The 25816-nt window shown below is 35.5% G+C and overlaps 1 protein-coding gene across 3 annotated transcripts in view; it reads left to right on the forward strand.

The window, feature by feature from the left end:
- MAPK1 (mitogen-activated protein kinase 1) overlaps positions 1-24621 on the forward strand; it is a 38938-nt gene extending 14317 nt beyond the window's left edge. Inside the window, exons 2-9 of one of the 3 annotated variants that reach the window (XR_003257877.1) lie at positions 2999-3181; positions 4837-5026; positions 11008-11124; positions 12924-13038; positions 13647-13778; positions 16122-16231; positions 17769-19550; positions 20464-24621. Coding sequence is in view for 2 of the 3 variants with exons in the window: in XM_026091858.1 (XP_025947643.1) it covers positions 2999-3181; positions 4837-5026; positions 11008-11124; positions 12924-13038; positions 13647-13778; positions 16122-16231; positions 17769-17885 (964 nt within the window). In the remaining variant the exon portion in view is untranslated. The remainder of the gene's footprint in view (positions 1-2998; positions 3182-4836; positions 5027-11007; positions 11125-12923; positions 13039-13646; positions 13779-16121; positions 16232-17768; positions 19551-20463) is intronic. The other 2 variants (XM_026091858.1, XM_026091859.1) reach the window with 2 other exon arrangements.
- Positions 24622-25816: the final 1195 nt, after the last annotated feature.

Raw genomic sequence — 25816 nt, forward strand, 5'->3', positions numbered from 1 at the left:
AGAACATACAGCTCTCCATTTCTACAGAAATTCAGTCTAACATGTAGTTTTAAGGACAGGGACCATGTTTTCTGCCTAAATAATAGCAAACAAATTGAAACCATTAGTGGGTTAAACTGATTTCCCCCTTCCCCCCCCCCCCCACGTATTTTAACATCAGCATCTTCAGGGTCTTGAAGGTCTTCAGGTCACATGTCTTATTAAAAGGGCACTGGTTCTTAAAGGGTCACAGGGCTTACTCAAGGCCATATTTGTTTTAAGGGCTGTGACTTTGAGAATGTGAAATGTTGTTAACTTGATAATACAGATTCTCTGTGTACCTATATTGTTCGTGTTATTTAAAATATGCATAAGCAAATGTATATAACTACTTGTATGATTAGCTTCTTGTTCATAGGAATTTGGGTAATGTTTCAGACATTTATGTTACAAAAAAGCCCATTTTTGAGAAAGTGTAATAATGGAAATAAATCCACTGTCTCTTTTAATGTTTCAACTAAATTTGATTTCGTTTTTGCTCTTGTCAGCTCAGTCTTCGCAACAGTAACATAAATGCATATTTAGGTACATTAGTGTGGTGAGATCTTCTGATAGGAACAGAAAAATGACTGTATGCAAAATGTACACTGAAGAGGAAATTGATTACATCTTTACTGCAGATACTTTACTTTTTCCATACTGAATCGTGTGTTGCATAGTAGAACCATCTGAAAACAAAAACGTCCTTCTTTTTTTAAGAATAGCCTAAGCCGCCTTCTAACAAAATGCTTCAAGAACTATAATTGAAATTGAGCTGCAAGAGAGAAAATCATAGCATATTTGATTGATTCACGTTCATTGAATCTCTACAAAGATGCATTTTTTTCACCAACAACCAACTTTTGCTTGAGAAACAAAAACTTCCAATGTAATCTCAAAAACAGAGTTTTATCAAATACTGTAAGTGATTAGGAGTTTTTATTTAAGCAGCATCAATTGCTAAATATTGGGCATGTTGCCTTTTTCTATGCTGCATAGCTGCTGCTGTCCAGTACTTTGAAAGGAAGTAAGGTTCTGCACTGTGGGAGAAAAAATATACTTCAGTCAATACAAAGAAGGAAGTAGGAGGCTTGTGTAAAATGATAAAATGAACCATATAATTGTTTTATTTCTTTTCCCAAACACAGGTTTTTCTTCAGAATTATTTCTAATTTTGTCTTCTGCTTGTGACTTACCTTACTGGTGTATTGTAAGCAACTCAGGTGATTAACTRATTAACTAAGAAAATTACTAAAGGCAAAGTGCTCTTGAAGGCTATGTGAAGTTCCACTTACAGCATTTGGTTATTACCTGTTTTGAGATTTGTGAACTGTTCATGTGTTATCTATAAATATGTAATAGCAGCAGTCATAATTAACACTTGCTTAGCATGTGGAATTTCAAAACACCCTATGGAGCATTTGAGATCAGTGTTTCTGGAGGCAAATAAAATTTGCAGCCTGTCTGTGCTTATAGACTGGAATTATGGATGCAGACAGATCAATGTGATTCTGTGGAAAAATCATGCAAAAGGATGTCAGTACATATACATGAGCCATATGAGTTTCTCAGTGGCAGCAGAGGTTCTCTGTCATTTTTAATAGCGAAAGTGAAAAATGTTACATTTCTGTATACAGTAGTAATATAATTTCTCAGAAACACCTTCTTGCACCACAAATCTGCTTTGTGTTAGAAGAATCTGAAGTGCTCGGGCATCTGAATTCCTTTTAGGTCCTCTTTTCTAATCAGATACCAGGACATCTCCGCAGAGTAATGCCACTTAAGAGGGTTTCAGAGAATGTTCTGTGATGTGATTATGGAAAATCTGTCGAATGTAAAGCCTGTCTGGCTAGTATGTTTATTTTTTTTATATGAAATAGTTGAGACTAGCAGAAATGTAGGCTTGATTATTTCTTAATTTTGAAACAAATCAATAGAGAATAAAAAGAAATTTTAGGTGACCAGAGAAGCCTCTGTGTGTATTTAAAATATATATACACTCAATTACCATATACTTTTAATACAGAGAGAAAATATGATAATGATATGCTTTATCATTTGCATAAGCAGGACCATGTAAAACATCCTAAAATTTATAAGTCAGTAATAAGTCTTGAATCTAAATTCTAAAAAACCATAAATGTTTTCATGAGCCTTTTTACCAGTTGAAATATTCTTCATAAATAGTGGGCATTTTGGACAGAAATACCAAAGCTGCTTTATTAGACATAGCTAGGAATGCCTTTCTGAACTTCTGAAAGCAGAGTACTCTAACTGTAGCAGCCAGTGTGTTTATTAATACAGATCAAAATCAACATGTTCCTTGAGTGCACTGCTCCTTGCTTTGGCCTCACATGAGTAGTCTAATTTTTCTTTTCTGGAACTCACTTGTCTTTGGAGTTGAGCGTAGAAAGGTGTTTTCACAAGTTCTCCATCCCTTTGTTCTACAATGTCTAATCTTCACTGGAGATGCTGAAAATGTAACTTGATGGAGGAGTCAAAGGTTGTGGCAGTTGGAATTACTTGCAGGAGGTAGACTTGGGTGTGGAATTCACTACTTGAAAGATGATTTCCAAAGGTTTTTTTACTCTCCAAAGTGAGTGGGTTAACCTAAGGTGAACTTTTTATTTCAAATTTCTTTCTTAATGATTAAAGCTTATAGGAAAAGATTCAAACTTGTTTTTTCCACAGGCTGGTGAAGAAGATGAATGCTTTTTTCTTTGTTCAGATACCAAAAAATCAGCAGATTTTGAGTCAGTTGGAAAAGATGAGGACTTGTAGATATCGAAATGAGCTGGTGATAGTGCATAAATATTTTATCTGTTTATCAAACTAAAAAAATACATGCCACTGTGGCCACTCTTCATAAAATGTAAAACAAGTGTGCTGCCCCTAGATGCAGCTGAATTCACGTTCTTGCTTTTTGAAGTGAATGAATTTAACATTCCTTATAACTATAATGTTATTGATTCTCTTCCAGTTCTGCCTATGATAACGTCAACAAAGTTCGAGTTGCTATAAAAAAAATCAGTCCTTTTGAGCATCAGACATATTGCCAGAGAACTYTGAGAGAGATTAAGATTCTGCTGCGCTTCAGGCATGAGAATATTATTGGAATAAATGATATTATCAGAGCTCCGACTATTGAACAAATGAAAGATGTGTATCCTTTTAAAGTTCAAGTTGTTCTTCATAATTACTGATGGGTGCCTTCTCCTTCCCTGTTCAGCGTATTTCCCCCTTTCCATTCTCTTCCTTACTAAATTTTAATCAAAGCTTATCTCTTATTATTGTGAATTGAAAGGGAAGTTTAAAGAGTCCCTGATTTCATACCTAGGTGAGCACAAGTTTTGTTTGTTCTTTTTCAGGTAAAGAAATATATGTTCATTTCTATTTTTCAGGGCAAAGGACTCAGCATTGTAGAGCTGGACTTAGTTTAGTCACTTAATCCTAGAACTACCTGCATTCTCCACAGAGCCTTTGTTAGTACTATCTGATTGCTTTGAGGGGAAAATAAAATGGCCCAACTCTGGTATAATTGTCTAAGTTTTCTGTAAAGAATAGAATCTTTTCTTGAAGAATGGAAAGGCTACATCTTAAAAGAAAAAAAAAAAACACCCCCAGCACCCCACAGTTTTACAGTGCTTCCTGCATACATGAAAAGTCTCAGACTGAACATGGGCAGGTAAACATGCTTGATTAATATATGTAAATACAGCCTTTCTGTTGTTGTTCTTCCATAGGAAACTTGGCTTCATGAGTTAGCTAACATAAGTAGTGGTCTTAGCCAGGAGACTATACCTGAGATACAAGGCCTTGTTTAGATTCAGCCAGCTTAACTTGCCCAAGTCCGTACACATGGTTTCCTGTTGGTTTCCCTAGGTCTCTGTAGGCGCCTGCCCAATAAAAAACCTAGAAACATGGAGGCAGAAATTGAATTCACTGAATATAGGTCAAATGTTTTCACTTCATAAATTAGCAATATATTGTTTGAGTTCAGTCAGTCTTATGTGGGAGTCTGAGGTTGCTTTTCCATGACCAGTCTGAAGTAACACAAGTGCATGCTGCCTCCAAAAAGATGTCGTAGTAGTGTGTTCCAGTCTGTACCCAGAGGAGAGGATGGGAACACCCAGCTGGGATGGCAGTAACAGTGTTTTCCAGTGAAGCCCTGTTCATTTCAGTGAAAAATGATAATGAAACTACAACCAAAGAGTTAACTTGTTCTATTAGAGCAGAAAAAAACCTCTGTTCTTCTTGTTTATCCCAATCTTAGGAAAAATCATCTGACTGAAAATATTAGGGTTTAATTGTGGTAAACAAAGGACTATTTGTGTTCAGTGTAGCATGATAAATATACAGTAAAGGAGAACAACAGCTGAATTTTTGGACTGGAGAGGTGTCAAAGAGACTGATCAGTTTCTACCTCTTCATGCTCTTATGCTACTGGAAGCAAGTATCTCAGATGCGTATTACTCATTAAACTAAACCGCTCTTTATTTATTGGCAAGCTGGATAGGAATCTGATAAAATTAAAATTTCCAGAAAACTCAGATTCTGACACAGAGGAAGAGAGTTTTATGATGACTAATTTTAGAGGACCGTATGCTGGTGCCTCTTAATTCTGTAAAGGGCTGCATCATATAACAGGATTGATTAGATTCAAAACTGATAAAGTGAGAAACATCTTCATAGTTTCATAATTGTCATGAAACAGACAAGAGACAAAAATTAGGTGACAGAAGTTTCATCTGGTACTGTGTGTTGATATCTAACATGAGACTGAGCTTGTTTTGCTGCCTTACATCTGACGCCTTACAGATACATTGTGCAAGATCTTATGGAGACAGATCTTTACAAGCTCTTAAAGACTCAGCACCTCAGCAACGACCACATTTGTTATTTCCTTTACCAGATTCTGAGAGGGTTAAAATATATCCATTCAGCCAATGTGCTTCATCGTGACCTCAAACCTTCAAATTTGCTGCTTAACACCACTTGTGATCTCAAGGTTAGTTCAAGTTTCTTAAAATTTTGCTCCTATGGTGTCTTAAAAAACTACCTGCTATAATCATGAACATTGTTTTGGTATTGGGGGTTAATGAGATTTTTTTATCCTGGTAAGATTGCCAAAATGTTATTGATTTTTGATAAAATCATTAAGGCTTGAGTGACTAAGAACTTTAAATGTGTTTTGATGAGTGCATCAATGTTTCCATCTGGAGGCTGACTTAGAAACAGCCTCGTTGGAAGCTAGATACAAATACTTATCAAGAACTGAATAGTTTGTACCTAGAAAGTAAACTCAAAACTTTGTGTATTTCAGGTCTTGGTTCCTCTGTGTTTAAACTATTATTTGTTCAGTATTAGAAAAGGACTTCGTATCAGTGGACAACTAAAATGGCATGTGAAATTTGGTGCTGATTAAATGCAGAGCAATTACTTGGAGAGGGAACACTCATTTATGTTTTCAGTGATGGGCTCTGTACTGGTTAATACTACACAAAGATGATTCTAGAGCAGTTATAATTATTGGAAAATATCAGTGCTTAGTGGTGTTCAGTAGAACAAACCAAGTGTGAAGAACTGGAACAGAAATAGAGACGAAAACAGAAAACATGCCATTCTATAACTTTCTGCTGTTCTTGAATCTTAAGTATTCTGTGATCATACTTGATATCCTTTTAAAATGAGGGGACCAGGACTTGAAAGTACTTCTTTCCATACAAGGAAGAGCTGTTTAGCCTATGTCTCCTCAGCTGGAAAAGGATTGCTTGAGGAAGAGAAAGAATGCAATAGAAAATGATAAAATTGTTAGTAGCATAAGGAGGGCAAATAAAGAAAAATTGTTTACTGTCTATACTTGTAAAAGAAGTAAGAGCTGGCAAATGAAAGGAGCAGTTGGCTCAGAGCAAAAGGATATAGTATTTGACTTTCAGCATTGCTAAGCTGTGGAACTTGGTACCGCAGAGTACTGCAGATACTCAGATAATGTGACTTCACAAGAACACTGGGCGAGTTAATAGAAGAAAAAGCTGTTGAATACAAAGGTGCTACCTCTGATTCAGAGTCCGGTAGTGGCAAATCCATGGCAGATTGGAGAGAATACTAGAGAAGCATTGGAATATGTTCCCTTTTACACTTTGTCTTAAGTATTTGCTGTTGGCCACTGATGGGGAGAGATTAGTGAGTTTAGGTGACTGTGATCTGACATGGTACAACTGTTTGATACATGCTCTGTTGCACCTAGTTACACTTTGTTTTTGATAGTCTAGCATTTAAAAAAAAAAAGTCTTCAAAATGTAAACCAGTTGCAAGTTTGTCACAGTTTCAGGAAAAATCCTTGCTGTCCATATACTTATCCATCCTAAATACCGGCTGCACAGTTTGCTTTATGTTCCCAGTGATAGCTGTCAGGTTCACATAATGCATGGTACTGCTGGACTAGTCACCTCTGACTCTTGCTATGGGATTTTAGCAGCTGATCTGCTGATACTGCAGGTCCCCTCAAAACATTAACCCCTTCATGAAAAGAGATGGGGTAAAATCTACAACTTTGAGTAAAGGAAGCAGGAAAGAACAGTTTGAGTGTAGCTCTGTATATGTGCATTTAAAGAACAAAAGGTAATTTTTTAACACTAGTAAAGTAGTCACAAAAAGGAAATAAGCTCACTGGATGGCAAAATGATGGAATATGACCTTAGTGAATACTGTTCCAATTTCTTTCTAAGGTTTTTAAATAGCATGCATTAGACCATGCCACTGCAATGTATGCTTTCCTAGTAGAGAGTATGATAGTCAGTATGCCAGCGCACATGCTTTTTCATAACCTAAAGGGAACTCTGTTATTATGCTGTAATACCACATCTAAAGTTTAAACAAAAGAATTGGAGAGAAAACTAGTGCATGGCAGGCCTTGTCTGATGAATGCTGTACTTGTACCAACTTGTTTCTTTTAGGGCGGTTCTGCCAGTCTGTGGGACTGCTATATACATGTGCGTGCTTACAAAATGATCATCTTACGTAAATTCAGAACATGACATACTGTGAAAATGAACAACTTAAAGGGAAAAAAAATCACACTTTCAGAGGAACAAAAATAGAAAGTTTGTTCATCTTCAGTGGTAATGCCATTAGCCTCTTTCATTAAAGGTGTTCTGAGATCTATTGATCTCTTCTGGAGCCCCGTGTCCTACAAGTTGTAACAGGAGCTCCTTCTTTCCTCTCCCTTAAACATGTTCTTGACCTCTGGATTGTAGATTCCATTCCTAGGAAAGGAATATATTTGTCTGTATTGACACAATTCATCTGTGAACCCTGTAGATTGTCCTGATTATCTGAAAGGTTAAGGGCAAAAGTGCAGAGCCTAAAGCTGTTTCTTTTTCCTTGGGGTAAGCTACATACTCATCTAAATGAAGCCTTAAAGTCATAACTTTCATGAGCTTTCATCTACTATGTGATAAGTCCAGAGTACATAATTTGACTTAACTACTATTCCTTTTATGTCTTCTCAGTCACAGATTAGGTTTAAGAGTTCATGAAAACCAGTACCTTGGAAGCTCTTTCCAGTGAGAGTCCCAGGTAGTAAAGATGCTGGTTTGCTCTTTTACAGCCTGGCATCTTTCCCGTAAATAATGGAGGTGTATGTACTCTGACATGCTGTAGGCTGGAATATACTCTAAAATATTATCTAATGTTTTTTGGAAATATTTTCATGTGCTGTCATGGTCATCTGAGCCCAAGAATTTGACCTGTTTTGCAATCTCAGAAATGAAACACATTACAGAAAAGCTGTCATGACCACATCATTTTCCCAGGCCAGTAGTGTTAATCCTTCAGAAAATCAGGTCAACGTTATTTTAAACAGATTCTCAACTAGTATGCTGTAATGTGTCTTCAGTGCACCAGTTTACTCTAGCTGAGAATCCACTCCTTTAACTTGATTAAAACATCAATGCACTCTAGCAATATCATAAATAAGTTGTGCTTTTCTCTCTCTATATTGAATACAAAGCAAAGCTACACTGAAAGGCAACAGAATTCCAAGTACTAAACATCCACAAGGTACTAAATAGTTTAATAGACTTAAGCAGAAGGGGATAAGGAAGGTTTTTCTTGAGGGAAGACTGCAATTTATTGTTTGTTTCAGGATTTTACCAATTACTCTAGAAACTCTAAACTGTTTCAATTACCCTCTCATTATTAACAACTAATTTTCATGAAGGCACCTCTTTTCCTTTTTTACAAAAATGTACATACACATACATGCACAGAGTAGTGGATGATACAACCCTTCAGATTTTTCAGTGTATTAGTAGTACTGTCAGGTATYGTTTAACTTGCTTAGTAAATAGTCATAAGTGCATGTTCCTGATAAACTTTCCCATCTGCTTCATGGCTTCATCCAATGTAAAAAACATCTCTACAAAAATACTTATGTGGTAAGTGATTACAGGAATATTGTTTTCAAGAATTGGAAGTTAAATATATACATAGGATGCTGGGGATTTTTTATTATTGTTTAGTGAGAGAAACAAGGTATGAAGCATTGACTGACATCTGGGTCTTTCGTTATGCAGTTGTTGGTTTTTTTTATTTTCTGCTGTGACTTAGGCAAATGTCAAAAATTCTTTTGCCTGTCATTATACCCCTCCCACGGATTCTGTGTTCCTTCTTTTGTTTTATTTCTGGTTGAGAAGCCTATCTCCTTCTTGTGCTTTGACTCTTCCCAATTAAGTTTAATATTTGAACAGGCATAGTGGACCCACAACTTTTTTTTGTCCTATGTAAGGTCGCTGCTCTGTTAAATGTGTTCTGTTGCCACAGGGCAAGAACTGTCCACCCCCACCAGGGTACAGTCCGTCTCTGTTCGACTTCCCTTTCACCAGGGACTTCGGGCAGAATGCTGACCCTCCAGTTTCTCTCTTATTCTGCCCTCTTAATGCTTCTGATTAGCTCTGCAGCTGGCGAAGCCACAGCCAAAAGCTGCTCTTTCTTACAGCCTCAAACTCGGTGCCTTTCTCGCTAATGGAGATTCTTCTTTTCTGCTTAACCTGTTTCTGCTCAAGTCAGCAGGGACTTTGTCATTTTAATGAGCTCTCTTTGTTCAATAATCTTCCTTTCCATCTCATGTTCCACTTCTTTCTACTTGGGTTGAGAGATTCACAGACATCTTTAATTCAGGTCTTTCTCCTTACTGTGGACTGGAGAGAGTCTTTCTTCTTCTGTCTTCATTATAACCAACTATAGCACTTTGCTTATATGTGATACCCTAATTCTGCAAAGGTCTCCTTGCTTTAGTCTCATCTAGCTTTTTTTGTGAGGGTAGGAGGAAGAGGTTGCAACAATTCTATCTGTCTGCATAATTATCTTCTGAAGTCCGTAATGCTGTTCTCTACAGTTTCTTGGCCTGTCTTTACAGGAAACTCATCTGATTATTTGTGCTGGTTCTCTTTATGTAAGCTGCTAATTGCAAACAAGGCAGCTGCCCTATCTCTGTAGCCTGGGAAAACCTTGACGTTCTTAAAAGGGTTCTTTTTGTTTATTTGTTTTTTAAGGATTTGGGAAGGGGGGAGGTATATGTAGCTAAAGTCAAAGGAGTCCTTCTGTGCAGGCTGGTTTAGAGTTTCATCATAATCTTTTCTTCAGTCCCTCTGTGTAGCAGTTGGTTGCTGAATCCTGACTTTCAGATGTAGCTTTTACTCAGCTGAATCACTCCTCCTTTAACTGGTCTGTTAATTGAACTGGGTTTTACTGGCTGTCCTTCCAGGAACATAAAGGAATAGGTTGCTGGGTACAATGATATTTCTGAGGTTTTGGCGAGATTATGTAGTACAATCTTTATTGACTACAACATATTACTATTTCCCATTCTTTAATATATGCAGTATGCACAATTAACTATCAAAGAGTGTCTATTATAAAATATGTGTATAGGAGGAACCTCTTAACTGTTTGTTTTGCAAACATTTGATGCTTTGTTTTTCTGAGGGAAAATACTCTCTCATGCAAATACCATTTTGTTACAAATTTCATGTTGAAATTGATCATTATCTTAGACTAGTGTTTGGTGGCAGTGAAAGCATATGGATGTGGCTAATGTGTCACTCCACAAGCTTGCCGTTTATCAGTAGGATGATAGAAAGCAGCAGCTGCTGTATTTTAGAAAACTATTTTTCTTCACATTTTCAGTYTTCTTAGATCCTCTCTGGAGAGAGGACGCTAGTCAAATCTTAAGGGCTGCTTCTCCCATTAAATAGCTCTGCCTTCTTACTGGAGGACAGTCAAAAACAATTTCTCCTTTCTGCTGGACTTGCTAGTCTAGATCAACCTCCCCCCCTGCCCCAGTTGGATAAAATTACCTTCCTGTTACAGTATTGAGAAATGTTTTGGTGGGGTGGGTTTTTTAAATTATTTAATTGTTTATTTTTTTATTAAAACAAAAAGAAGAGGCTCATGCTTCCTCTGGCAGCCTATGATCTCTCCAGTCTACCATTATCTCATGATTGGGCAGGATGTTTCTTTTGCAAAGATGCACAGTTGTGACAGTAGCTTTTGGAAAAAAGGGTATTGAACTACGCTAGGAATGCGTTGGTCAGTAATTTTGATTTTTGGCAATACTAATCCCTTTCTCTTTTCTCTACACTTGTTCTGATAAGTTTCTAATAACAAGCTGGAGCAGTACATCTTGACACCTACCTAGCAGAGAAGGTGTTAAGTAAGCTGCTAGCAGAAAATAAACTGTTCAGCAGGAACATTTTTCTTTCCCATACCATTTACTCTGCTGTTGAGCCTAATCAAATACTCTTTGTACTTGCATCCAAAACGCTTTTCATAACTTTTGTGCAATAATTTGTTTCTACAAATACAGGTTAACATTACTATGTTTGTAGGTGATGCATCATACATTGGGGAAAGGTGACTTGGTCAGTTAATGTTTATTGTTGCATTGGAAACTGTATTTCTAATATGCTTTTTTTAATTTAAAACCAGATTTGTGACTTTGGACTGGCTCGTGTTGCAGATCCAGATCACGATCACACAGGATTCTTAACAGAATATGTAGCCACACGTTGGTACAGGGCTCCTGAAATCATGCTGAATTCTAAGGTAAGTGTCATAGTGCGCTGCTATGGTGTTCCTGTCACTTGTGAGTACCAAATTTTGCTTTTTTCCCTCCTGTGTTTTTAGGATCAGGATGCATGAGGAAATCATGCAGGAAACACGATAATGGGTTTGCTGTCTAGGTACTGGTTTCCAATAAATATGTGATTCCAGGTATAATTACTGGATAGTACAACTGAGTATACATGTGTGTGAGTTCTCATGTGCCCAGTCCTTGTCATTCATGAGTCATCTTTCCATCAAACACCCTTCTATAGAACAGGACAGAAGTACTAGTAATGAGAGCATTTTACTACTGTCTTCATCAAGACTTGCAAATGCTGTCTTAGTGTTATCTTGACATCTTAATTTAAGTGTAGAATGTATAATGAGGGTAAATCTGATTCTAAAGGTATGTGATCTTTGCTGTATGTCAATCTTAATTGCTTTCCCGTAATCTTAATCAAATCATCCCTCTGTATTTTATACTTGAAGTTATTCACATTTTCTTCTGTGGCTGTGTTAAGGTGTATCTGATTCCTATATGTGATAAGTCCTTCATAATCTTTTGTCAGAGTCCAACACTCTGATCAGGTTCTTTTAGATATTCCACATGTTGTTGAGTTTGATTTGTTAAGGCGATACTGTGTTTCATGCACATAGTTAACATTTAGTTAACATAGAAAACAATAGTTATCTGATGAACTGGATTTTTTTTTTAAGATTTCTTGTATTTTAAAGTCACTTTGAAGCCATAAAACATAGGACAACCTAATTCAACTTTTTCTGGATATCCACATATGTTTATCAGCTTTTACAAGAAAATATTTTGTGTATGTTTCTTAAGAAGTGGTGAAATTACTATGTTCCAGGCCTATAACGTGATTCCTTTTAGAATTACAGTGCTTTGAAAACAGTCAAGTAATCACACAGTGAGAAGCTGGTGCTGAGGTGGCTGTGGGTTCAGCAAAGTCACTGTCTTTTGCTGGAAGCTCCCTGCTAATAGGAGGAGAGTAGTGGACAGCAGGCTATGGGAGAATGAGGCAAGGGGAGCTCTTGGGCGAGGACTCTTGAAGCAGACTTGCCCTTGTATTACCCAGGCACTAGCGTAACTGTACTGCTGCTGAATCCAAGCCTCTTCTTACAGATAACACAGGTTATATGCATGAAAATAACATAATTTGTTCCATTCTTGTTATATCACATAGATCTTGTTTCCTACTGTTAGCCTTCTCACATCATCTTAACTACTTACCTGTTGTGTTTTACAAACTAATGAACCAACAATCTGTTTTGTCCTTCCATCCTTCTGATGATGAAGGCTTCTTTCTTATGTCTTGTGTCATATTTAGATCCTATACTCTTAGGAAGAAGGACTGCATTTTTTCATGGCACGCACATGTGTATTTAACATACTGTTAGGAACTGTAGAATTAATAAGAATATAAGGGATTAGCTTGTTTCCAAAATTTGCTAGTGTAAATTGACTATAAAATTAGGGAGTCTTGCAAAAATTGCAGTTGGTATTACTAAGTTGGTATAGCTAAACTGAAGAGAATCCTTTTGGAACAGCATATATTACATATTTCAGTTCTTGTTACCACTTCTAAGTAGTGTTTTTGATATACAATTCTTAATTATTCCTTACTGTACCAGAAAAATTAAACAGCATGAGTAAGCATGACTCATCTAATCTTGAAAAATGAATTACACAAGTGCACTTTCAGAATTTAGTAAAGTAACATGTTACTGCAATTATGCAAAAATATCTTTGAACAAAAATGTTTTTTTGCCTTTACTTGCAGGGTTATACGAAGTCTATTGACATCTGGTCAGTAGGCTGTATTCTGGCAGAGATGCTCTCTAACAGACCTATCTTTCCAGGAAAACACTACCTTGACCAACTTAACCATATCCTTGGTAAGCTTAATATAAACGTAGCATTTCCATGTCCATCTGCTCTCTCTCCATCTCTACCAGCTAGACTAGTCTTGGTCACCCGTTTCTTTCTCTTGTTTGGTCTTATCTCTTTTCTTCTATGCTACTATGTGTATATGTAATATCTTTAAGAATATATAACATATGGATCTGTAGGTGCATTATCTGTTCCCTGTAGTTATTTTTGCAGTGATTTCTGTGATAAATCATTGATTTGAGGGGAAGCTAGAAGATACCTACCAGTTTATTTACTCCATCAGAAGAGATGTATAAAGCTCAAATATACAAATAGATCCAAGTTAATTTATTCATTTATGTATTTCTACAGGTAAGCAACTTACAGCCTTGAGATCTTTTAAATGGAGTACTGATAATTAGGAAAACTTAAATACATTTGTTTGCTTACCAGAAAAATTAACTTGACCATTTTTAGTAAATGTTTCTAAAAATTCCTAAGATATTCTGTAATCCTAAAACATTTAGGATGAAATCTTCGGGGTAGTTTTAATATTGAGTCTTATAAAATGTGATGTGACTATTTTAATGTACTTTTCATAGGAATGCAGCACTGTTTGTAATTTTTTTTTAAGGTATACTTGGATCCCCTTCCCAAGAAGATTTGAATTGTATAATAAATTTAAAGGCCAGAAACTACTTACTTTCCCTACCACACAAAAATAAGGTACCATGGAACAGGCTGTTTCCAAATGCTGACCCCAAAGGTATTTTATGTTCTATTACGTTGTATCAGATCTTTAAAAATGGAAGTGAGCACTAAAAGTAATAGGATGGGATTTTTAAAACCACCTTAAGCATTTACCATTACCTATGGTGGAAATAAAACATCCAGGTCCCTTAAAACAGCTGTATAAATCCAATATGAAAACGTGAATCAGCATGAAGCTGTTTTACCAGCTCATCTCTTTTTAAACAAATTTTAATAACAACCTAGAATTTCATGTTGTGGTATTTTGAGCTTTATCTTCCATGTAAAACATGGAAATCCTAACTTTTGCTATCGTCTTCGAAAGAATGATACATTACTCAAGTGCTGAATGTTGGGACTGGATTTTGACGCAGACATCAAACAAATTCTGAACCTAATTTCTGGAAACAGAAGTAAGATAGCTTCTTAATTCCAARCTCACTTTGTATAGCTTGTGCAGTCTGTGTGTTGGCTCTATATCAGATATGATAATGTCCTTCAAAATGTGGGCACTTAAGCTGTACAAAATGCTAAATTTTAATGTCTTAAAAAGATTCCAGTTATGATAATTGGAGCTAAAGTTGTAAAAGCAAGGAGTGTAAGAATTATCTTTCTTTCCAATGCCTTGTTAAAGGTTTGATATATTTTGTTTTGCTATGTAACTATTAACTTGCCTTTTAAATTCTACTTCATACGGTTTAAGAGTTGCTGTATTCACAGTACAGGGCTCTTCTACCTGCTCTGACACAATTCATAAGTCACACAAAGTTTTTGAACTGATATGATAATTTACTCTCAGTGAATATGATCAGGTACTGAACTACCACACTAAAGCTGATTTCTGCACAAGGAATTATGTAGAGCTGATTAATCTTATCATTGAGAGATCTTACTTCTTCAGACAGCAGTGGTTTATTCAGCTTTTATAACAGTGCTCCTCACTGAGAATTTTCTACTGTGGGCTTTTGACAGCTCAAATTTGTAGCAATGCTGATGTGCTTAGCTGCTAGGGGAACATACAGTTTGCCTGACTTCTGTAACACCTTTTCATCTAAGTCTTCAGAGTAGCTTTGACAGAGTAGTATTTCAATAAACTATTTGCCAACATTTCAATGAARAACACTGTGCACAACGTGCTTTAGCATGGTGTCAACATGCAAGTTTTCAGAGTTGAGAAAACTGTATTCAACAGATTAAAAGATATTTAATGTTAATTGTTGTGTAGTGTAAGTTTGGGGCTTTTTAAAACTGCCTTTAAATGCAATCGTACATTTTTGTCTTTTAACTTCTGAAATGCTTTGTATCCATCCAGGCATCTTATCCTGATGCAAACTACAACTACTTTGGTGCAATGAGAACCTGTATTTAAGTTCTGTATTGTAAATCATGTGGTGAGGAGAAGAAATGGAGTAGAACGCGTGATACTGCAAATATGTTTGGGTTTCTTACTGCTAAAATCTTTTCTTTTTTTTTCTTGTTTTCTTTTCCTGGAAATGAAAATCTGTCGCAATCAGAGCAGCTGAAGAGTTGCAGTGACTTTAACCTGTAGTATTTCTCCAGATCAAACCTCACTCTCTGTCTTACTGGATCTTAAAGTTCTCTGTGGAGTCTTTATTAGTTGTCTTCAACAGATTTTGCCTTTCATATCTCTTTCATATGAACATGATTGCATCTTAGCTGGAGAGTATCTTCTGCAGTGCTAGTTGTGCTATAATAGTTCACTGTGAGGATCTAGAACTGTAATGAGTTCTGGATGAGGTTTTCCTCATTAAACATTAAAGCAGGTAGTCGGAGCTGCCATCAGCTTTATTAATCCACCTTCTTGTACTTCTGGAAGAGGAGTATGTTCTTGATAACTTCTTCACTTTAGAAAAGATCTGTCTTGTTTTGGATTTTTTTTGCCAAAAATCCAGAGCACCTGTTTGCATAAAGAAACCCAGTCTGTCCAGTTTCTGTTTTGGTGCAGTCTGATTTAGCTACAGATAAGGTTCTGTGCGTCTTTTCCCTTGGTGTTCATTGTGACACTGAAGACCCTTTGAAAGGGTATACTTTTTTTAGACATGTTCTTAAAACATACTAAATTTTGCTAAAGGAAACTAACCAAGGAATGCTGATAAGATGGGCAGAGGAAGATACTCTGCCCAAGTTACAGGAAGCATTCTGCTGCTTCTATTACTGCTACTACAGCTGAGGAACTGCGAAGACTTAAGGAAGTCTTAAATTGAAATTAGCACAAAATTAGGGTAGTGTGTCTTTTCTATGAGCGTGTCTTTTCTATGTAATATCAGTGATTATAACTTCTTTTGCACATTGCAATTTGGAGCATATATTGAAATCTTGTTTACTTTTTTCCTCTTAGCACTTGATTTGTTGGATAAAATGTTGACCTTTAATCCTCATAAGCGAATTGAAGTGGAGCAAGCTTTAGCCCATCCATATCTGGAGCAGTATTATGATCCAAGTGATGAGGTAAAGACATCATTAGAATGTATATGTTATTGGTTAAATGATGTAACAGAAAGGTTATTTTCCTCGTTAGTGTAAGGGCAATTTTTTTGCTGTTGTAATGGACTTAAAAAATGTATTAAGAATGAAGTATAAAAACCAACTTACCAAAATTTTTAGAAATGTGTTCACATAGCATGTGTTTGTGTGTAATCACCATAACTATATGGGACAGTATTTGTTTTCTGGTTCCCTATGGAAATTGAGAACACTAATTTGGCTCTTGATAAATTTCAAAATAATACATTATTATGTGTAAAAATTATGTGTAATAGTGTTCCAACTTGAGAATAAGAAGTTAAAGAAGAACTGCAGGTGCTCTATATATTTGAAATTTGTGCTGTTTCATTTTAGGTATCTTTCAAGAAATTTTATAGTGTTAATTTTTCATAGGAAACTTTAAACTTTGCTACATATCTTTTAAATAGATTTATGCCAATGAGTACACAGATTAATACACTACCAAGAAGGTAGCCACAGATTTGTTACAAAGTTCCTTCTAAACCATGATTTGTATTCAGCAGGTTTTATAGCCTAGATTTAGGAAAAATACACTTTAAGGTGTCATCATTTAGTCAAGTGCTTGCGAGTTAACTGTATTACTACCCTTTTAAGGGAACATCTGTACCTGTTCCCTGTTCAGACTACGAAATTATAAAAGCAATGGGATTCCAAACGTGTGGGTTTTCTTGTTTTGTTTTGTTCTCTAACAGTGAATAGGTTAATTGCTAGATTTTACTTGATAATGTCTGTTTTTGCATTCTTAGTTTTCTTCCACATTAGAAAGGCTTGCTTGTATATAGAGATATCTAATGGTAGTTTAAATACACATTATTTTAAATAATCAAACCACAAAATCGGTTTGACTTTACTCCCAACTTGAAATTGATGTTCTGTTTTTATTCTGTATTTCTTGTTATAGTACTGCATTTTGGAGGCATAATACAAAATGAGTAGATGCTAAGGAATACTCTCTTGAAAATCAGACTTCTTAATGCACTGTGATTTTGTTTTATAATGGCTGAGATAAAGGAGGAAAATAATTGAGCTTGACATCAGATTATCMATTAAAACAGAAAACTAAAAAAACTGGACTTGCTGTAGTTTAGTATAATGCTGACGAGATTTCAGATTACTTTAGCACAAAAGTAGAGGAGGAGGAAATAAGCTTGACTTCTGGGACAAAAAAATTATTATGAGGAATTAAAACGTTTCAGATATTTTTCTTCAGGTAGTTATTAAGTTATGAGCCTCTGTTTAAGCAAATATTTTAACTTGTTTTTTTAGGTTTGAGTATCTATTTACTACAGATTGATTTAAAATTTAGTAAACTAATATACAAAGCACAAAAGGGATTAACAGAATGGGCTGTTTCCTGAAGACTGTACAGTAATTATTTGTGGTGTACGTTCTTTTTCAGATTTTTTTCACACACACTACATGAAATTTCCAGAGTACAGTAATATTAGGAAAAGTACTAATGTGTTTTTATATTATTAAGCCTGTAGCTGAAGCACCCTTCAAGTTTGACATGGAGTTGGATGACTTGCCGAAGGAAAAGCTGAAAGAACTGATTTTTGAGGAAACTGCTAGATTCCAGCCAGGATATCGATCTTAAATTGTGCATAGGTAAAGTCACAAGAATAAGAAACCATTTGGGTGGGGGGAAGAATTTTGCAACTTCATAGTTGCCACTAGTGAAATATATAACTTACCATTTTTCTTGATATAGTAAAGCAGTCCTTTTGTAGCTGGTTATGCTTATTAATTTGACCTGTCCTATTCTGTTATTGAAGAAATGGGTTTAATTTTCTCTGCAATATTAAAGTGTCTATAGGGAGTCCGGGCAATTCTTTGAGATGTTTGCCTAGATTTTAGATTACATTTAAGTAATGACAGCTACATTTAAATAGTATCTCTCAGAATAAAAGCTATGAAACACTTTGAAATGCAAATATTATTCAAAAGACTTTTTAAGGAGACAAATATATTCATGTAAAATATTATAGAATATTTTGTTGTATGGCTTCAAATGCTTGTTTTAAAAATACTTTCTTAAATGTAATGTACAGAAGGGAAATCTCTTAGGAATTTATTTAAATAGAAAAAGGAAAAAAAAAACACAGTATGACCTAAAACTTCAGTTTTGAGTACTTCTGAAATAGTTGTATAAGCATGTAATGATAGTCATCTAAGTATTCATAAGTTTTGATTAAGTTTGCTAAGCTTCTGAAGATTTAAACTCCCTTAATTTAAAACGTACTGACTGATTTTCAGTGTCTCTGTTGGCAATTCTTTTTAAAATCAATTAAATATCTAACTCAAAGAATAAGGAAAAAATATTTAAGTACATCTTTATAGCTTACATTTATCAATAGAATATATATGACAGATAAACTTAACTGGTCTTCATATACTGCAAGACTTGCAAGTCTCAGTAGTTTTGTACAAATTTAGTCAAATATTGATACGAATAATTTTTGTGATACTTGTGAAACTTCTATGATACCAATATTTTAAAGTATCTTTAAGTTTTGCGACTGGAAAAGAAAAACTAACTAAAGAAGACAGCCTAATCTAGGTTGCCTAGGTTATGGTCTTAAAAATAGTTTCTGTGCTATTCTCAGTCAACAGCAGCGTTCTACAAGTACCATCTCTTGTTGGCAGTTTCAGCAGAAAGGCTAAATTTTGAGCCTGTCAACTTCCTCACTGCAGGAGATCCGTGGCTGAGGCAGCAATTATGGAAGCTTTGTTGCTTTGCTACAGCTGGTATTTTTTCTGCACTGAAAATGGGATTTGAGTTTCTAGATTGCTTTTACCCCCGGTTCCTTTCAATTGATGTTGAGGGGGAGAAAAAAAAAAAAAGTTGAGGGAAATTTTTGGAAATAGAGTTTATACTTAAATAGGTAACATCTGTTGTCACTAGCGTCAGTATTCAGATGTATAGAAATTTACAGCTGAAGTTATTTTGATTTTTAGAAATACTGTATTTGGTTTATTAAACTTACAGGCTAACACTTGAAACTATTTTAATAATTAAATTTTAGGTGAGTCTGAGGTTAGCACGTCTGGCTGTTCTTATTAGTTGGCCTTTGCCAATCGAATTAGACCTGGGACACAGTAAGATGGATGGTGCTTATTTCCCTTCCATGCTTTCTAATGTTAATTCTGCTTAAGAAGCACTGGCAGTACATATGCTCTTGGAAGAAAATGATGTAACTTTTAGGAGGAAGATGAAGCCTGTTGTCAGTAGGCCATAGCATCCAGGAAGGAGAGCAAACAGGTAACGTTGTGGTAAATCCCAGGTTACGATCTCTCCTACCTGCTTCTTTGCCCAATCCATACTTACTAGGTTGTATTAGGGATTAAGGGATTAGGGATAAAGATATCAATGACCCAGTGCTAAGGGAAATTTCTGATCTGCTAAAAATGTTACCTTTAAATGCCTCTATGAAGAGTTGATTTGGCTGACATGATACTGAAATTTAGCTATTTTTACTTAGCTTAATAATGATATGCTGGTGATTTGTACAAGTCATTTGTGGTTAGAGTTATTAGCTGTTCCACTTCACAACAGTTTAAACATAAGTAGTTAACATTACAGTGAAGGCCAGTCACCAGCAGTTGGCTTAAAATGCACAATAACATTCTCTTCCTGCGGGTTTCTATTTCCACCCCTTCCCCCATACTTTATCAGCTAGCTTTTCTAGTTGGTTATTTCTTGAGATTCAAAATTTGACATCATCTGACTGTAGTTTTTGGAGATGAAAAGCTGTGTGAAAATAACTGATTCTTCAGACCACCAAATAAGGTACTTAATTTATTTGGAGGAAGGTAGAAACTTCTTCCTGTTTAGTAGCCATGTTTATAACTATTTTTGGTTTTTTGTCATTGAAGACTTTAAGAGGGTTTATACAAGGAATGGCCTGTGTCCTGTGGGGTATATCCCACGTGGATAACGAAGTTGACATTTCTGAAGATTTGGTGCTCTGGTGGCTACTTTCTAGGCTAAGGAGCTTCTCAGTGTTGTTTTGTTTTTTGTTTTTTTGTTTAGGATAACAAATGTATTAGTACTGCTCTCTGTAACTTATGGTAAACATAGTGTATATAAAGCATAGAGGTAGGGAAGAGTGTTTGTTTTCAAAGGCAGTGTTAAAATTTCCTTCACTGAAACATGTCTCTGCTCTTTTTTGTAGGACAAGGACTTAAAGGACTGGGCATGCTCAAACGTTGCTGTTCCTCTTCCCAGTTCTTTATTGTTGGTCATGTCTTGTGGCCTCTCTCAGCTTATCCACTAACTCCTTTGAGCCATTCAGGAGGGCAGTTTCTAGTAGTTTTGGCTTTTCATGCTTTCAATGAATCTTTTAAGCCTGAAGAATTGTAATTGACACTCCTATGCGTAATGCCCATTGTTGACCTGTTGCAGTACTGTACTGTAAGTGCACCTACTGCTGGCCGTATTTTAACTGCTTGCTTTCTGGTTTGAAAGATGCAGTGGTTCCTTTCACTCCTGGATCAATAACCAAGAAGAAAATTCATTAACCTGTAAGAAGTTTACACCGTGAACTATGTTTTTTTTCTGACTTTACTGAAGTCGCTGGCATTTTTCTTAGAAAAGCTACTATTCAGGGCACTTTAAGTCAGTGACATCCCAGATTTTTTTGCACTTCCTTTTTAAATAGAAATGGTTAGCATCCAGTGGAATTTATACCATTATGCTATGGATTACAGCATAAGTTGTGTTCATGTTAATCTTGCTTATGCACTTGTTTGGGTGTCCTGTGCTGTATAAACAGGTATTCTATACAGTGAAATAGCCACATAGGAACCCAGCTTAATTGAATTCATCTAAGAAACGTTATTCCATGTATACACAAAATTTGTACCTTTTCTCCCTGCCTTTTCTAAAAGAGATCATTTAAAGTTTAACCATGTTGGAGGTGTAGTACTTCCAAAGTTCATACCATGTAGTAGTGTTTATAAGACTTGTGCAAAGAGAATGAGTGGCAGCTCGCCAACTTATATTTATTCACTGTGTGGTGGAAGATTAACAAAGACATAATGGCATGATGACCTAATGGTGAATGCTTTTCTCTGTGGAAGGCATCCATATGTGGTGGTAAGCGAGAAACCAAAATATGATGTTAATAAACTCAGTCTACATACTGCATACCAATGAAATGCTTCAAATGAGGATGATAGTTTTTACATTTGAATCTAATCACTGACATTCAGAGTACTTGCAGAGAGGAACACTGCATCTTTAAATGAGAAAGTTTGAATTTACTTTTGCTCCTACAGCATGTCAGCATCTCAAGTTCATTTCTTGCAACCTACACTATGGTGATTTGTAATCCAGCCTCCATGAGCTCGTGACATGAAGTACTGTTCTGTTGTCAAGTACTATCAAACTTTTCTGATAATGCTGAGTTAGGACAACCAAACAAAGCTAGCACTAAATAATGTTTAAAATTGTATACCTTTTAATGATCTTTTCAAGTATTTGTTACTGAAATTGTATAATGTGGAGTTTACTAGGTGTTATGTTCCAGTGCAGTGCCTCCTTTTCTTTCCCCACTGCTCTCTGTGGTGAAAAATTTGCCTTGTTTAAAATAATTACTGTGCCCTCGCATGACTGTTAAAGCTTTCTGTGCAAAGATGATTGTCTAAGTGCCACATGCCTATGATTGAGAAAAAAAAAAAATCTATTGTTACCTCTGAGTTGTGTTCAACTGAAATGCTATTCAACAAATAACTTAGGAAAATAGTTCTATTTTTAGCTTTTCATATCTCTGCTGTCTTTTTCTCATTTTATTTTGGCAGCAGTGAAGAATGGATTGTATAAAGACTGCTTGCTAATATGAACAAAATGCACTTGTAATTCCTGGAAATAAATTTAAATCTTTTATCTTCACATTAACATTAAGAATTAGTTTTTGGTTTCCTCTTGGGTAATGTGTTTGAATGGAAATCAGGTTCAATTGCTACTGTAGTATACAAGGATGCTTGCTGGTTAATAACTCCAGGCTTCCTCATACCACTTAGTCTGCTTTTCCAAGAAATCTAGAAAGCCATTAACTTAGATTTCAATAGATAAGGGTGCTTACAAGATTCCATTTCAAAACTTTCCTTTTCTTATAGGTTAAGTGTTAGTCTGCCAAAATTAATTTTTAATAAGCAAGGGTTCATCTTTAAAGGGCATTTTCTATTAGGAAGTTCCTGTGGTACATAAATCTCTGTTGTGTAGAACATATTAGGAGCATTGTCAGGACACTGCACAATGATCATTGAATTGTGGTATGGAACCTATGCTAAAAACATTTCTATAGAAATATGCACTTGACTGTTGATACTAGTGTAGAAGTTTCTCTTGACATTTCTACACATCTTTACCAAAATGCTTTTCTCATTCAGTTTTGAAAAGTTGAACTATTTCTAGAATCTCTGCTACTTGTACGATCATCGTGACTACAGGAATAAATTTGGCATGGTTGGAAAGATGACTGTTACTGAAAAATTAGCTTGTGACACCTCAATTTTAATTTATTAAGGAAGAACTTTGGCAGCTTAATTCATCTTTCGCTTTCCCCATTCATTTTTAATACTTTCTTTAATTGTGGATTTTTGGGGAGGTATAGACTTACCCTTAAATTCTGTCCCTTGGAATGAGGAGCCAAGGGTTTGCTTTACCTAACATCTGGTGCTTTGGGGCTTTCTTCCTTAGCCATTATTGCTGAATCAAATTGGCATCCATCAGCATCAGTAATTGCATTCATCAGTCTTTTACTGAAGTCAACAAGCATTGTTGAGTTAAATTTGTTGTGGCATTAAATGCAGAAGCATGATCTTTTTTTGTCAGATTTGGAAAATAATTTAAAAGAAGGTGCCTATAATAACACTGTGTTATGTCAATTATTTCATAATTTTACATTTTTTTCTTTATCTAGTCTATATTTGTAGAGCAGAGAACTGAAACTCAAATGAAGTGACATGCATATTTCATGGTAAAGATGTTTTGGGAATAAGGAATGTAAACAGTTGACTGTCAAAAACATTCCAACTTTATAGTTGAAGAAAAATATGCAAACATATAAAATTCTCATGGATGCTTTGGCAAATTATCTTATTCTGCTATCTTGACTGTCACCAGAATCTTCCTCATCAATATCACACATGAAAAATTTGAAGTGTACAACACTGCATGGGCTGAGTGGTGTGGTACATTATGAGCTTTCAGGAGTAGCAGGTGATTACACAACTGAGCAGTGGCCAAATGAAACCCAAGGAGTTTAGCATGGTTTTCCTTACAGAACAGAAAAAAGAAAAACCTGTTGTTGCTGCCCACTGTAATATGCTATGATATATTTATACCATGTCGAGGTGGTTTGCTGAGCAACTGTACTATAGATTTAAACTTTATTAATATATATTTGCTTATGTTAGCATAGTTTATATGGTCCTTGGTTATTGATAAATTTATTGTGTTGTTACAGCACAGTGATATGGTATAAATATAGGTCTATACATACTCACAATATACACATGAATTTGGTCCCTTGCATAGTACTTTTATATTTGTACAGCAATGTCTTCAAGCAATCCCAGATTTTAGGGGAAATATTTTTGTAAATGCAGTGGTTTAAACAAAAAAAAAGTCCAAACAATCCTTTTACTAAGTTTTAAATACATTTGTGCTTTAAAATGGTTTAGTTGACGATTGAAATCAAGACACTAAATTAGTGAAAAGTGCACATTAGTAAAGTGAAGCTTACAATGATTTTTGTAGCATGTGCTGTGATCAAACTAAGTGAAGCATTGGAAGAAATGTAAAAGTTGGACTACCTTTGTAAATCTAGAACAAATTTCTAAAGGTTGCAGCTGGTTTACTTACTATTGTTGCCTTTTCTTGTGTTGTATCAGTGTAGAGCACTCTTAAAATACTCAAACTGCTCTGTCTTTGCTTTGTACTGTTGGTGCCTTCTTAGTCATGTACCCCAAAAGTCTTGCATAGCTAATTTAGTTAATGGTAAGTTTAAAATAAGAAAGCAAAGGAAGATTTTATTAAAAAAAAAAAGACAAAAACAGAAAAACAAAACAAAAACATTTTCTGTATGTTCTTATTCATTGTAACAATTAAACGTTTATATCGTGACAGATTTGTGATTTGGTTAATCTGTATAGAACAATTGTAAGTAGCAAAGGTTTATATTTCGTCTTATTCTTTTGATGTTGTAAACGTATGTGATTTTCTTTTTTAAATCAGGTAACTTAATGTTCTGTTTTGTTTTTGGCATCTGAATCTTGTAAAAACAAATGCAAAGAAAATCATTAAATTGTGTCCCTGTATTACCAAATCAGCATAGTACTGTGCATATATAGAATGACTGGAATTTTGCTTTAAAATGAACTGCTGTTCTAAAAACCATAAATACGCTGATGTGTATTACATTAATTGATCTAAAAAATGACTACCACTTGAACCCTGCAGTAGTGAGTAGCCTACATTAATATTCTTAAATACACCAGTATGTTTATTCCAGTATCTGAGATGCCAGCTGGAAATTAGAATGGGGGAAGCCATCCAAAAATTATAGGAAAAGTTTCTTTATAGACAGGCAAAAGTATTATATCTTCATGGCAAGAAAGTTAAGAAGTCATCAGCATTTTGAACTGGTGAGCACACAGAGTAATGCAGATGGTTTTCAGTGTATCTGATGATTCACAGACTCTCTTGACATTCTTTATATTGACATTCATACAGCTGTAGCCCTGTTCCCAGAAAATCTTTTAAAAAATTACTTGAGCGATCCTTAAAGACCAAATGTTTTCATTTTCCACAAAAAGGTTCACATTGGGCCAAGGTTTGAAGCATTTCTGGGAGCAATGCAAGTATGCTTAAATCACTTTTTTTTTTTTTTTTTTAATGATTTGTTAGCCTAAAGTCAGACTGTGCCGAAGAACTGAGCTCTAAAAAGTTTACTTGGATAATAGCAGCTTGAAACATCTCTAATTGATGTGAAAACATAGAAGATGTGACCTGAAACTAAGGAAAGTTTAGCAGTAACTGACAGATGTGTAACAGCTCTCTGAAAAGTGGCTTTTTAAAGTTCTTCACTCCATATTCTCTCTGGCTTTCACACCAGAGTGTTTTCCCCCCACCTTCCAGAATATTATAGAATTTCACGTTGCCATAGATAGGTTTATACATGCTCTTTCTGTCACTGATGGTAGCTTCCTCTCATTTTCTTTGTTCCATCTAGAACCCTGTGTCTACAATAAATTGCACTTCAGTGAGTTACTTTAAGGTATAGCTGAACTGCAACTTGTCTCCACTGAGGTTTTGACAAGCTGATGATTGACTTGACACTCTCGCAATGCTCATTTAAGTAGGTTTAGTTGAGATATCATGTATCTTTCCTGCATTCCACCAGAATCGGACACTGATGCTTTCTATCTGTAAGCCTGACGTGTAATGGGCAATCTTAAACTCTTGGAGTCAGAAACTCTGGAGATGGGTACTTGAGTCCGGGCATGGGCTTATGGTTTGTC

Source organism: Apteryx rowi, unplaced genomic scaffold, assembly GCF_003343035.1.
Source record: "Apteryx rowi isolate R43461 unplaced genomic scaffold, aptRow1 scaffold_93, whole genome shotgun sequence".
Taxonomy (NCBI): domain Eukaryota; kingdom Metazoa; phylum Chordata; class Aves; order Apterygiformes; family Apterygidae; genus Apteryx; species Apteryx rowi.